General features: G+C 34.5%; 1 protein-coding gene across 1 annotated transcript; it reads right to left on the bottom strand.

Moving 5' to 3' along the window:
- Positions 1–2,693: 2,693 nt before the first annotated feature.
- On the bottom strand, positions 2,694–4,529 carry LOC125058097 (achaete-scute complex protein T8-like). Its single transcript, XM_047662135.1, has one exon. The coding sequence runs from the start codon at positions 4,385–4,387 to the stop codon at positions 3,197–3,199; it is 1,191 nt and encodes a 396-aa protein (XP_047518091.1). The 5' UTR covers positions 4,388–4,529; the 3' UTR covers positions 2,694–3,196.
- Between the last annotated feature and the right edge of the window lie 9,888 nt (positions 4,530–14,417).

Genomic DNA, 14,417 nt, shown 5'->3' on the forward strand with positions numbered 1-14,417 from the left:
GACTGTCATCCCTAAGGTCGTAGGTTCGATCCCCGGGCGTGCACCAATGGACTGTCTATGTTCCCAACTAAGCGAATCTCGAACGAAGACGGAAAACATCGTGAGGAAAACGGCTTGCCTTAGACACAAAAAGTCGACGGCTTGTGTCAGGCATAGGCGGCTGATCACCTACTTGCCCATTAGATTGACAAATGATCATGAAACAGATACAGAAATCTGTGGTGTAACCAGTGTATATATTTGTTTTTTATAGAAACAAGCGAAAGTACTAAAGAGGTATTACAATGAAGGCCTTTATTTTATAATAATGGGCATTAAAACCAGAGATTAGAAACCCGGTTCCAAATATAAACACAAGCAGCGTTGCATAAAACGTAAAGATTATAAACGTCATCCTAATCTGTGAACACGTGGATATCATACTTTGTGCGAGTTGAAATGTTTTGTTCGTTAGGTTCGGTAGTTTCAAAGGTAGGTCCATTTTTTGCCGGTTCCCATGAACCCTGCGACAATAGATGCGACCTCGCTGAAAGACTCTACGAAGATCCACGCAAGAATAAATATTACCTAACAATAGGGTAGCTAGCTTCTTTGACTTTTAGCTTCGTATAGAGCGCTCAATAATATTGATACTTAGTTTTTCTTATGAGTATTGGAAGTTGTTCAATTATATCTCATTTATACAGCGATAAATAAATTGTAACAATAAAGTCAAAATCGCCGTGAAATTGGTACCTTCATAAAGAACATACCACGTTTTATTTTAATATATACGTATACACTGTACATTAATTATGATCATTTATACATGATATCACAAATTGACTAACGAAAATATTTTATTTTTATTTTAAATAATTTGCTTAAAGTATCAAAATTTTAGTTCCATAATACCATTGACAACAATAGAGTAGTGTCCCGTAACGGACTTTTTTTTAACGAGAATCAATCAGGATATTCTGAAGAGTCGTATTCCATGTATGCAAGTTAAATTTGTAGGTATTTTCCCACGAAATTTTTCTACTTAAGTCTTTCGTACCTACTTATATTTCCTAAAAAATAAAAAAAAATCCGTTAATTTCTCCTAATATCAGTATCTAATGTCTATCGCTTAAGGAAAGTAATAACATGGAGTTTTGAACAAAAAACTATGTATGTCATTGTTTTTTTTTTATATGAAGCCCCTTATCTGCAGATCTGTGGCTGAGATGATAGACAGCATCCCTAGGAACTTTATTTTCTTAAATTAGGTCTGGTGGGCTTGCCGTCTCCCGCCGGGCTACTCCGGAAATGTCCTCATGATATTTATAAGCGAGTTGGAACCCGCTGGCCAGCTGGATCCACGTCACCTCTTGTGCTATTCATCTTACTGGCATATTTGACAATACTGTGGCAGAATTTTTCCAGTTGCGATCTGTAAGTTAGCGCCTGGTAGATAGTACCGGTGACCCCAGCTGATGCTCGCATTACAGCGAGGAAATGCTGCCAGCGTTAAAGGTACACTGCCATAGGGATCAAACTCTTTAAATTTGTTTTAAATTTATATTTATTAATTTTTAAATATTATTATTACTATGTGGGTTAACAAAATTGTAAATGCTGTAGTTTAGTACTGATTTAGTACTTTAATTTCGTAATATCCGTTACAGTACAACAAAAGTATTATTCAGCAGCATAATTGATCAAACGCATCCATTGATAATAAAAAGTCTTATTACAGTTTTGTGTTTACAGATTGTATTAGTAGCTCAACCGTAGTTTTTGTGGATGGCTACCTCTAATTACAAGGAACAGCGCCTGACGAATGAAGCGGAAAATATTAAAATGGAAGCCAAAATAGCGTGCCGCGTGTTATCCCCGTGAAATATTACAAAAATGGAAAAAACTCCTTTCAAAATAAATTAAAATTCTTGCACCCGGAAGTTTGATGTTAGAAGGCAAGAAAGATTTACTTTGAAATTGTTGACATACCTTGGAATTGCTATTTCTGCGTCATATTAGTTTAGCGGGCTTAAACGTGAATTTATTACATTATTTACTTAGTTCAGCGTCTCAAATGATTTACCGCTATCGTAGGCGAAGCAATGGTCGCGTTTCAATTCAAGAAATTCGTTTAAAAAACTGTCTTAAATCCAAAATATTTTACTATTTAAAAATGTGAAACAAAATTTCTGTTCGTTAATTCAACAGGATATAAAACTCGTACGTGTTTATATTCTAATATAGTTAACGGTTGTTTATGAAAGGGTAAGCTAAATGAATTAAAAGAGATAAATTAATGTACGAAACATACCTGAACCTTTAGATGAAACCAGAAACGGTTGCATATCTTCAAAACTCGATCCCAAAAATTGTAATTCGTTTGTTCGCTCCCTCGATTGGTATTTTTTATTAGGGGTAACAGCGCATTACAATCATAATAGCAACACCGCCGAACCGTTAACGGACTTAAAGGCGGGTTGCATGATTTTAATCAGGGTTTAGTGCTTTTTAAACGAAAGTTATGTCTGGGTTGAACGCTGTCGGATCCAGTATCCTAGTCTTTGTACATCGAAGATTATTTCGTGAACTGTATTCTTTATTAAAAGAAAGCTAAATCAATTTAAAATCTTCGAGTAGTATACTTAATTGTTATTGTTTTTTTGATGTCAAGTTATGTATAGGATAAATGAAAACATGAAGTATAACCGATAATCAAACTTTATTTAACCATTAATTAAGAATTCCGTGGAACGAGTCAGTCGGTACTCACAAAGGAATAAGTAGGCTCAAAAATTTGCCGTATTACCATAAGGGTTTTGTTTCAAAGGGTTTACGGAGATGTGTCATTAATGACGTGATTAAGATTATCAGATTACAAACATTAAGAGGGTCTAGTCTAATAAATAAATTAAATTTAAGGCATTTAAGCTAATATTATCTAACATCACATTTTAAAGGCACAATAGAAATTCGTTTGTATCATAAGTGCCCTATACACTCGTCGTTTTAAGAACTTTAATCTAAGAGATAATGTAAATAAAGATTGAATTTACAATTATGCTAGACGCAAAGTCTACTTAATCTAAAGATATGACCGTTACAGAAACACCTTGCGTTCGCGTCGAACATCGACTTTGGCACAGACAGCTGTATGTTAAACCACATAACTACTTATATACAACATGCAACTATAAAATTCTAATATCCTAACTAGTTAAGGTTTATTTTTAGATAGACTGCGCGCCTGTCGTGTTTTTTCCTGCCACCATTTAAGAGTTTCTTCGAATTGTTCGCGGTCCTCGGGTGTCACTTCTGGAAGATGGATTTCTGGAAGCTCTTTCTTCAGTTCGACTCCATTGTATGGCGGCTCTTCAACAAAGGGTGTCTCTTCTTTGAATTTGTACTGGCCGAGAAGTAAATCGGAGTTGATAGAATCTAGTAAAGGACCCTCATCGTAATTAGGCTGGATTTGTTGGTGAATCACATCGACGTACTTGACATCGAAATCACTTTCACTTAACTGGACTTCGGACTCACTGCAATAATTTTGTTCAGGAATGACTGTAAACTGCTCAGCGGAGTTCGGGAACTGAAAATGGCTGTCCAAAAGATGCTGGTTCATTTCGTCTTGGGCGAGGAGATCTGATGACGGCGTCAGGGGCTGCCCATTATCTTCCTCCTCATACAATCGCGGTGTGGATACCAGTTGAAACGCTTCAGATGCCTGCAAGTCGACATACTGTTGGGCTGATATTTTATGCAACGAACTGTCGAGGTCATCTTCTTCTAAATCTTCATCCTCTATTGCGGGGGAGTTCAAACAGAAGTAGCTTCGTTCTTGACTATTCTCCCGAGGCGAAGAAGACGCTGGAGAAGGAAACGATTCCATTGATGGATTTGATAAGTTTTCTTTATCCGTGTGTCCAATATTCAGTAGGCTTTCGAGGTTTCGTATATATTCCACGGCCATTCGTAATGTTTCCACTTTACTGAGTTTTTTGTTTGGTCCGCGGTTGGAGTTGGCGTTTTCGAATGCCGCCGCGACCTCCTCTGGTATATGTCGGCGTAAGGCGGCAAAACCGTCATTGACTTGACGTACTCGATTTCTTTCCCGCGCATTTCGTCGCGCTACGGCGAGCGGCGTAGCACTTCTTGCATCTTCAGACACATTGTTGTTCTCGCGGTATTTTGGACGTTTGGCCAACCCGTTATTGTTCTCTACGGTGTTCACTAATGAAGACACTGACACTGTGTTGGACTGGAGTTTTTGTTTCTTCCTAACAATGACGATTTCACGTCTAACATTGTCGTTGTTTGTTATGTTCACTGAATTGTTCACAGATTCTTGTAGCACTTGCGGCTTGAGCGGCGAATTGCGGAAGACAACGACCCCGATGGAACTCATGTTGGGAAACTATTTTCACATATTATAACTGTTCTTCCTTGTTAGTTCCGGTTGTGGATAGAATTAAAGTACTGTTATTACTGGGTTGGAGTTATTTGTGTGGCGTCAGAGCGCCGTCCGTCGCGGGAATGGCGCGTGCCGTTCGTCCGCACCTGGGGTGGCTCGCGGCTCACGGGGGGATCAATAGGGGTAGGTACTTACGTTTGCTAGTTGCACACATGCTTTTTAAAAGGGCGGCTTGGGGAATCGTTTCGGCTCATATTTTTATTAATTTCTACGTTGACCTAAATATACGATATTAAAGTTGCGATTTTAAGAATTTAAACACTTAATTTTTGTTCTTATACATAGTTCGCGTCCAATAAACTCGGTGACGCCTCGTTTTTATTCGTTTGCATAATAGAAATAGTTTTAAATTGAGGTTTTAATTTACAATCTTGTTTTTGATTTGATACTTATTGTTCACTAATTGAACTATACAAAATACGTGTTACAGGGAACATAGATAAGCATATAGCAAATGTACCAGTTTTGATTCGAGTTCTAGAATAATATTTTATACAATGAAAACTGGTTAAGTTGCATGAACCACAACGATTCCCCAAACGGATTTTTCGTATTCGATACTTTTCATGGGGTGTCGCACCCAACTACGACTGTGAAAGTGTGGGTAGCGCACACATGTAAACAATCAAATGAATTACACGTAATAATATGATTGTGAGTAACAGGGATAAACCGTTCGCGTGTTTCATCGCCGCCTGCGCAGGGTAAGTTCGCAAGCTGTTTTAATTTATAAGATTAAAATGACATGCAATAAATACCTTAACATAATATTATAATACGTTCGAAACCTTACTAAGCCATGAACTAAATAAATGAACTATCTATATTGTTATTAAAATATCTCAAAATACTTATAAAGTAAATACTATATGAAATCAAAGTCTAGAACGGTGATTACTATTTTATTAAAACTATAATACAAACACGTATAATTCAAAAATTCTATAAAGCTAATCACAGCGTCTTCTAATATGAGCCGTTTCCCGCCAAATCATATTTTTTACCATAGATTATTGTCTATGTGTGCCACGTGTCTATTATAGCTGTGTGTGTACGCCTACGCCAGCTGCACTGCTTGTATCGGCACGCGCTAGTTTATTGTTCAGCTTCTATAGAAATGATAGAAGTTAATCACAGATAAAGTTGAGTAACGGATATTTTTTTAATTTACGGAAATATAAAACCTCCTTAAATAAGGAATAAAAACTAAATCACTTTTTTTATAAATATAAACTAAATCACTTTTACGCTTTTTAACTAAGTACTCATACGTCTGTCAGATTCTGTTTACGCGGTAAAAAAGAGAGTTGTCAATATGAATTTATTTTAAGAACCATGAAATCGTCAACATATTTGACTCAAATGGACAACTCACAATACTTATAAATAATACCGGCTTTTAAAAGTAATTTTTGCTTGGAATAAACGTTGGATGAAACATCCAATTTAACTTGCTAAACGTAGAATTTACAGTCTGTAAATATATTTTCAATTTATAGTAAACAGTTTTATTAAAATAAAATATAAAACCATGAATGTTGTTAGTTGTTACTTTGAAACATATTAAACAGATGTTGAGTGAGCGTTTAGCGTGAATAATTAGTCCTTAATAAATACATTTGGGCTTTGGTGTTGCAGCTCCATACAAGAATCTAGTAAAAAAATCTAGAAAATAGTGATGGAGTGTTTTTTACCAGTTCTTTCCGTTCATCCTCCCTCGTCTACGTTAAGTTCTCCCAATAGACCGCAATTCAATGAAGAGCGATTCAAATCCTCGACGACCTGTCACTTTCCGAGCGGCTTGATCTCTTAGCGTGCATCTGTATCTTCTACCGTATTTACCGAGGTTTAGGTTAAGAGGTTTCAGAGGAGTTGTTCGGATTAATGCCTGCTGCTGAGTTTCATTACCGGACGTAAAGTCAGAATACCTAATATCCATTTCACCTCAACGTCCAACGTTCCATAACTAAACGTTTTCAAGACAGATTTTATCGCGCACCGCCACTATGTGGAACCATCTGCCCAATGGAGTATTTCCGAACAATTCTCCTCAATTTGTGCCTCAATAAGAGAGCATACTAAATCTTAAAAGGCCGATAATGAGGCCATCTGAAGAGCCTCCTGCTATTAAAAAAACAGAAACGTAATTTATTTATTTTTGACGTTCATATCTTATTGTTAAATATTTTGAATTTGATAATTTTCAAATTTTAAGGACAAATGAAAGTCAATGTAATTAGTAACACGTACTTTACACGTAGATATCATTTTCATACCTTCACATTATACAAAAGTCTATAGACATATTCTAAAGCGCCTGCATTTTTTCTGCAGCAATATGAATGATAGAAAACTTAAAGACGAAAATCTTAGGAGGCTTTCAATATGTGTATACAACTACGTCTCATAACACTACTATGTGGCATTGGACAGATATTTCTGCGTACCACACGTGATCGATTTTCTGGTCTAATATAGCGATTTCGTTTGTTTTTGAAATCAGCAAATATACTATTGGTTACAACCGGGGTTTGAACTCACGACAAATTTTATCGCGAGGCTAAAACTTATATACTGGTGTACATTTACTAATGTGATAAAATTCCTAACAAAAATATCCTTAAAATTTACACACGTGATCGATTTTCTGGTCTCATAGCGATTTCGTTTGTTTTTGAAATCAGCAAATATACTAGTGGTTACAACCGGGGTTTGCACTCACGACAAATTTTATATACTGGTGTACATTTACTAATGTGATAAAATTCTTAACAAAAATAAGCTTAAAATTTAAGTAGCTTTAAATGTACAAATTTTGAAACCTAATTTCAAGAAATCGCTTTTAGCATCCAAATTTAATCCCTCCAAAAGACAAAAATAACAGCAATGAGTTAAGTCTTCCTAATGCAGCAAAATGCATCCTGTAACTCAAGATGAGTTTTTTCGCCGACAATCCGATCAGTAAGGTGAGTGCCGCCATCTTGCGAACATGTGGGAGACGCACCCCATGACCTAATGAGAGCTATATTTAGTTCACCATATGTTAATAGGGTTCTTAGAGGTGTAGCAGATTTAAAAGCCACTGTCAAAACATTCGAACCCTTTCTAGACTATTGCAAGTTCTCATTGAATCTCAGTTTAATAAATTACTAGCTGAACCGGCAAACGTTTGTTTTGTTCAATAAAAATAACTACATACATATCTACAATAATTAAAATAGGGGTTGATCGTAGAGGGGTGAATATTAGGAGTTACGTATGTATTTTTATATGTTGTATCATAAAAAAATAAACCTTATCACTTAGGTTTGAAAAAAAAAAATCTTATCACTTAGGTTTGAAAGATAGATAGTAGCCGATTCTCAGACTTACTGAAAAATTAAAAATTTCATAAGAATCGATCGAGCCGTTTCGGAGGAGTATACGAACATTGTGACACGAGAATTTTATATATAAAGAGATAATTTGTACACTCACCTGAAACATAATATTAAATCCATTATTACGTACACAGTCGCTGTGTGCTTAATTATCGGGTAGTAACTGCGGTGATTTCAATAGAAGTGCTTAAAAACTACGCACTGCCTATATACACAAATTGTTTGATGAAACAAAAATGTTTTCTTATTAAAGTGAGGATTTTAAATAGATTTTTATGGAGCTTAAGATAAAAGTAACCGTTTGTCATTGTTTAATATTTTACTAAAAGTTACTTAGTTCTAATGTAATTTCGTCGCTGTAGAATGATAACCTCGTATGTCCAAAGAACAGAACATTACAAATGAAAAAAATGTTTCATTTCGTCAATGTTCGTTAAAACATTATGTGTTTTTGTCCACAGTTTTGAATGGTAAAAACTACCTATTTATTAATAACATTATACCAGTAAAATTACATAAGAGTCTAAGAATACAAAATAATTGGTTTTTGACTAGGTTATCATTCTACTGTGACGATTTATGATAACGAATAAAACTCCTTTGATGTCAATGAGTTCTTGTACATTTGCTAACGCAATAGAACTAAATAAAGGAGTCTGCGAACCTGTGCATTTTCATTCACCCAGTTCCAGCTGTGTTTTGAATAGATTCCGCCGGCGATTACCTTCAACTATAACCTATCTCAATACAGGTTGCCTTGAATTTGAGATTTGAACCCCATCCAGACGCATTGTACCTTATAAGAATGCAAATAAAAGGGAGCAACTTGTAAATTAGAGCTAAGGTCATCTAATAAAGGGGTTGCATCTAGACTAGAGTGCGCGCTATTTCGTAATGGGGGAATAATTCTAAAGGGCATCCGGTGAATATTGTGCTAATTGTCAATTCATTTTAGGCATTTCAAAGTTGTATAATGTTCGGCGATATAACAAAAAAAATTAGTTAGAATTTTTAATCAAACTGCAAAAATACATAGAAATATTGTTGCGATAAATGTGTATAAAAAGATCTTTGCTAAGAAAAAATTCTTTGAACTCATGTTTATAATCATAATTTTATTTATTGCCAAAAACAGCTTACATAACGTATTCCAGGCTGATGTAGTGAGAATTGTATCAGGAAACTTCCCAGTTACATATATTGTGTAGAAATATCGAGAATTAATTACAATAATTTAATTTAATGACGCAAAAAATTAAATTAATTTATGATCGAGTAAGGTAAGTATTAATTTACAACATTGTATCGTACTTATGGCACACAATTTAGAATACATTCCACTTCGTGATATATTTTAGGTGTCAACCAGAAAGAGACATTTAAAAAAAAAAGGGTGCGTGTACTTATGTACGCGCGTAAGAAGTTATACTTCTTTGGCATTATTAAAAATAGTTTTTAATTGCATGCAAATAACTAATTACAATTAAATAACCAAAGACTGGAAAAGGAGTCATTATAGTCAATTAAGTTCAGTTTACATTTGAAAAATTAAATAAATAAATATTTATTATTATTCTCTTACATTAAGTGTAACATAAATTCTATTATTATTCGAATGTTGTTTTTAAATTATGTCCAATGCTGTTAATTTTGTGTCATGTGTGTAAAGAAGTATAACTTCAACAATGTGTATTGTAATAAACTTGAATCTATCTGGTTTATACCTGCTCAAAAACAATATTTTAATACAAAGTTATTTTAAAAATATTCGATTCCAATTTGTATACAAAACCTGATTTAGTAATATTAAAAATACATACGTCTTAAGACCTATATACCTTTATTTGAATTCCTTTTCAATAAAATATCTGGAGCAAAAATAACAAGCATCCAGTGTGCTTTCAATTTGTGGTCCAGACATAAAATGCTTTTCAAATCCATTGTTTCTCTCTAGACGGGACGCAACTTGCCCCTTCCTTTGGGACCTTCGGAGCTGCATTCGTTTTCAATATACTGACGAATTACAAACTTGTTTGTTCTGTGATTATATAAATGGCAGAGGGTTTTATGATTTATACCATTGGAATAAGGATCGATAATTTTGAGTGTTGGTACGGTCTGATTCCATTCAATTATTTAGCACTTCTCAATAGTAAAACCGTTACTCGCAAAGATTTCGCTATGGGAATACTTTTGAATATTGTGTGAGAAAGCGAGTATTATTTTAACACAATTTATATTGAACATAAACTTGTTAGGATGAACGATTTGTGAGATTTTTTAAGACTAGTTTTTGTATCGATTTGATTTTTATTTTGATCAATGGTTTGTTCGATAAAAACCATAGAAGCAGCTGTTCCTATGTATACATTGCTTCTCTTTCTAACAGTGCATTTTGAGTATAATGGAGAGAGAGGGAAGACTAAGTAGGGATGAAGTGAGGGTGCCACGTGAACACGAATAATAGCAATATGAACGCACACATAGATAACACAATCCCCTATTATTTTATCGATTGAAAAGGGAAATCTTTTAAATTTTCGAATGATTCTAATTAATATAAAGAAGGCTATACTTTCATACAGAGCAAAAATTGCTGTATGTTTCTGCGATAAGTGAGTTTCTGTTAATTTTGGGCGTTTGATCAATTATCTATTTTTTTACTATATAAATTACAATTAATCTACGTATCAAATCAATGAAGACTTCAACTCACCGTTAAACTCTCACAATGTATTTATTAACATTAATGAAAAGAATTATTATTCTACAAAAATCTTCTTACTTGTTGTAATTTTGTTTATTACGTTCTTAAAGAGGTTTCCGTTTTTATTTAGTTTTAGTTTTTACTGTTTGCCGTAGCTGTGTTAGTTTGTAATTTTTATGTTCTAATTTAATATATGTGTGTAAAATTTGTAACGTCATATTTTCTTGTATTTTTAAGAATGCATGTTATTCTAAAACTTTTTTTTTTATAGAACAAAACGGACAGGAGGCTCACCTGATGGTAGGTGATACCACCGCCCATGGACACTCTCAATGCCAGAAGGCTCACGAGTGCGTTGCCGGCCTTTAAATAATTGGTACGCTCTTGAAGGATGCTAAGTTGAATTGGTTCGGAAATACTTCAGTTGGCAGCTGGTTCCAACTTATAAATATCTATCGAAGAAATTCTGTAGCAATGCAAACCCATACAAACCTAAAATTAAGCAATTCGCTCAACAATTTGGTTAGTTGCACAAAATGAGCACCATTAACAAATATCATCAACTTCCGATTTAGAAAAACAAATAACATCTCGTATTACACTACTTAAACTGTCGTCAGCCGCCACCCACGGTTTTTTGGTTTTTTAAACAACTAAATAGATTTCCTGTTACAAAAACATTTATTGACTCCAGAATTTAGTTCCCGAATGTCTTGTTCGAGATGAATGATGGATTTCGAATGACTCTTGATCTCTTGACAGAATGACGCTTCCGATTTTGATGGGAATAATGATGATAAAGAAATATATTCAAATGCTTTGAGGATACAAGAACCGCTTAAAGAATGTTTAATATTTATTGTAATGATTTTTAATAGCTAAAGTAAATCAAATAAAAGTAAATCAAAAGTAGGTAGAACTAAATAATTATATCATAGTACTAATTCAATAGATATTTGAATTTCGAAACAAACCAATGATGAATAATGTGATATTAAATTATAAAGTGCGATAAATCAGGACCCGACGTCAATTTTTTCTATGTATTTTTTAAAACGGTTGAAGGTCTGGCTTCTAAACACACCTTACGCAGAGTTGGAGATGCTTTTGAGATCTAACATACATACACTCACTCATTCATAAATGGGTGTTCCGCGTATTCTGATAAAAATTAGAAAAAATTGTTGTGTATAGTGTAAAACTAATTTGTATGTATGTATTCATATGTATTTATCACACATTTTCACTTTATTTTGTTTATAAAAACTTTAATTAATTAATTAAAAACTTGCATTAGACAATTTACAGTGAGCAGTGTTGGCCTAGTGGCTTCAGGGTGCGACTCTCATACCTGAGGTCGTAGGTTCGATCCTCGGCTGTGCACCAATGGACTTTCTTTCTGTGTGCGCATTTAACATATTTTGCTCGAATGGTGAAGGAAAACATCGTGAGGAAACCGACATGTCTTAGACCCAAAAAGTTGACGGCGTGTGTCAGGCACTGGAGGCCTACTTGCCTATTAGATTTAAAATTGATCATGAAACAGATCCAGAAATCTGAGGCCAAGACCTAAAGAGGTTGTAGCGCCACGAATTGTTTTATTTGGCAATTTACCACTGAATAAGCACTTAGGTTTACTTATTTACAACCAGTTCACCTCTTTGACTCCCTTTTTATTTGAAGTTAATCTATGAAGTACGACTTTGCGGCTTATATTTGCAGCACACCTATCCTATTTTATTGATACACACCATAGTCGTAATAGATACTTTAATCAATAGAATTAAGACCTACCTCATAGAAATTCCCACATAAATTTACGCTACTTGATTTTTGTGCTTATCTGTTCATCAAAGTAAGTTTTATACCCAATATATCAAATTTACAAGAATTTAGAATCGAGCTGATGGTGCGTGGGCAGTGATGTTAATCGGCGATCTTTTGTACGAATCGGTTAAACGGTTCACCGGTTATATCATATAACATATTAATCATATCAAGTTCATTATTTGGTGTTGGTAGATGTTTCATTTAGGTAGAAACTTTGACGTTTTGACGACTTTTTTATCAACCATTTTCTTATAAAACAAAATATTCACTATCGATACTTCATACTTTTACTTACAATTTTAAAAATTTGTCACCCGTTTATAATAAAAAAAATTGATATCGATAATTTGTTAATTGAATACGCATAAAACAAGTAAAAGGGACAAGCTGTTCACGGCAATTCCATGAATGGACACATTGCTAGAAAGCGCACAAAATTTTACGACTCATTGGTCTAGTGGTTACTACCCCTGACTGCAAATCAATGGGTCCCGGGTTCGCTCCCCGGCTGAGACGAACATCGATGTGATGAGCATTTGGTGTTGTGCTTAGGTCTTGGGTGTTTAAATATGTATTTATATTTTATATGGTGGCGTAGTCCTGCTCTTTCGTGAATTTTGTATACGTTGTTGACATTCATAAGCATGCTCTAAGAAGCATCTAAATTGAATAAACGTATTTTGATTTGATTTGATATATGTCTATCTATCTATAATATGTATGTATATTCGTTGCCTAGTACCCATAACACAAGCTTCACCAGCTTAGCATGGGACTAGGTCAATTGTGTGAATTGTCTATTAAAAAAAAAAGCTCGTGCGTAAAGTAAAGTAAAGTGCGTTGCCGACCTTTTAAGAATTAGTACGCTATTTTCTTGAAGGACTCTAAGTATTTCTAATGGATGTTTGTATATTGTATGTCTTTATATAAAATATACATTATACAAGCCATTGGCAAAAGTAAAATGATCTACCGCTTTGACTTATAATATAATTCCCTTTTAGAAGTCACTAAAAGGTTTCTTTAAGTCAGTTCTTGTGAAGTGTAGAACAATATTAAAATCAAATAAGCTGAATTCTTCAAAAATTATAATGGTGCATATTTGTTTGGAAGCACTTTGATCTATAGAGTTAAAATACGTCACGTTCCAATATGTCAAAACTGTCAAAAATAGTGTTTAGGTATGTCATAGTTTAGTGCTAAAATTTCCCCTCCAGGTACAGAAGATCTCGATCTCCAACAAAGATGTTATCGTTTTCGTAAATTATTAAAAGGATAGATACTAGGACTACCGTGGACACAGCTTTGATTTACGGGAAATAAAATTTGGGTTGTCCCTGCGCAATTAAAATATTTAAAGAAGCTCCCCACAGTGGGTGGTGGGCGACAGTTCTCACAAACCTATTAAATATAATTCTATTTGTTTTTTTACGGCGTGTTGATTTACTGTTGCGGACATTCGGTGTCTTTTGACGTTCGAGTGATTGGCGGCGCCTGTATTGTTTATAATAGATGGTAAATGAAAGCTTTCGTTTGTTTCGGTGTATTTGTACAAGATAAACAGTGTGACATCTAAAATTTATTTATTACAAAAATAGATACATTATCCTTACAGACTATGCCAATACGATAATGTCCAGAAACATTAAATAAAATATAATAAAGTACATATATAATATTAAACATAATATACACAATATCGCTACTGTGAATTCACTCTGCGAACATATAGATATGTCGATAGTGTCGGAGACAGCATTCAGTAGGCGCAACGTCTTTGATAACGGAGATCTGTGCAACAGACTGGCTCTTGCCCTTGGTATCGCAAAAAAACCTAGGCCTTCCCCGTCGCACATATCCCATAGGTACTAAGAAACCCAGTTCTTGGAGTACACTTGGGTTGTACACTACACCCCTCAAAACTTTCAGTAGGTACGTAGTTGGCAAACTGTGAGTCCCGTCTGGTTTCTAATTTATTTTACGCCACCATCCCTAAGACAAATAATGTTGGATATAGGTTTAGATCAGTGTTTCACAACGTTTTTGC

Source organism: Pieris napi, chromosome 17, assembly GCF_905475465.1.
Source record: "Pieris napi chromosome 17, ilPieNapi1.2, whole genome shotgun sequence".
NCBI classification, from domain to species: Eukaryota; Metazoa; Arthropoda; class Insecta; order Lepidoptera; family Pieridae; genus Pieris; species Pieris napi.

Coding starts and splice junctions, on each gene's coding strand:
- LOC125058097 (XM_047662135.1), bottom strand. CDS start 4,387: ATGAGTTCCATCGGGGTCGTTGTCTTCCGCAATTCGCCGCTCAAGCCG.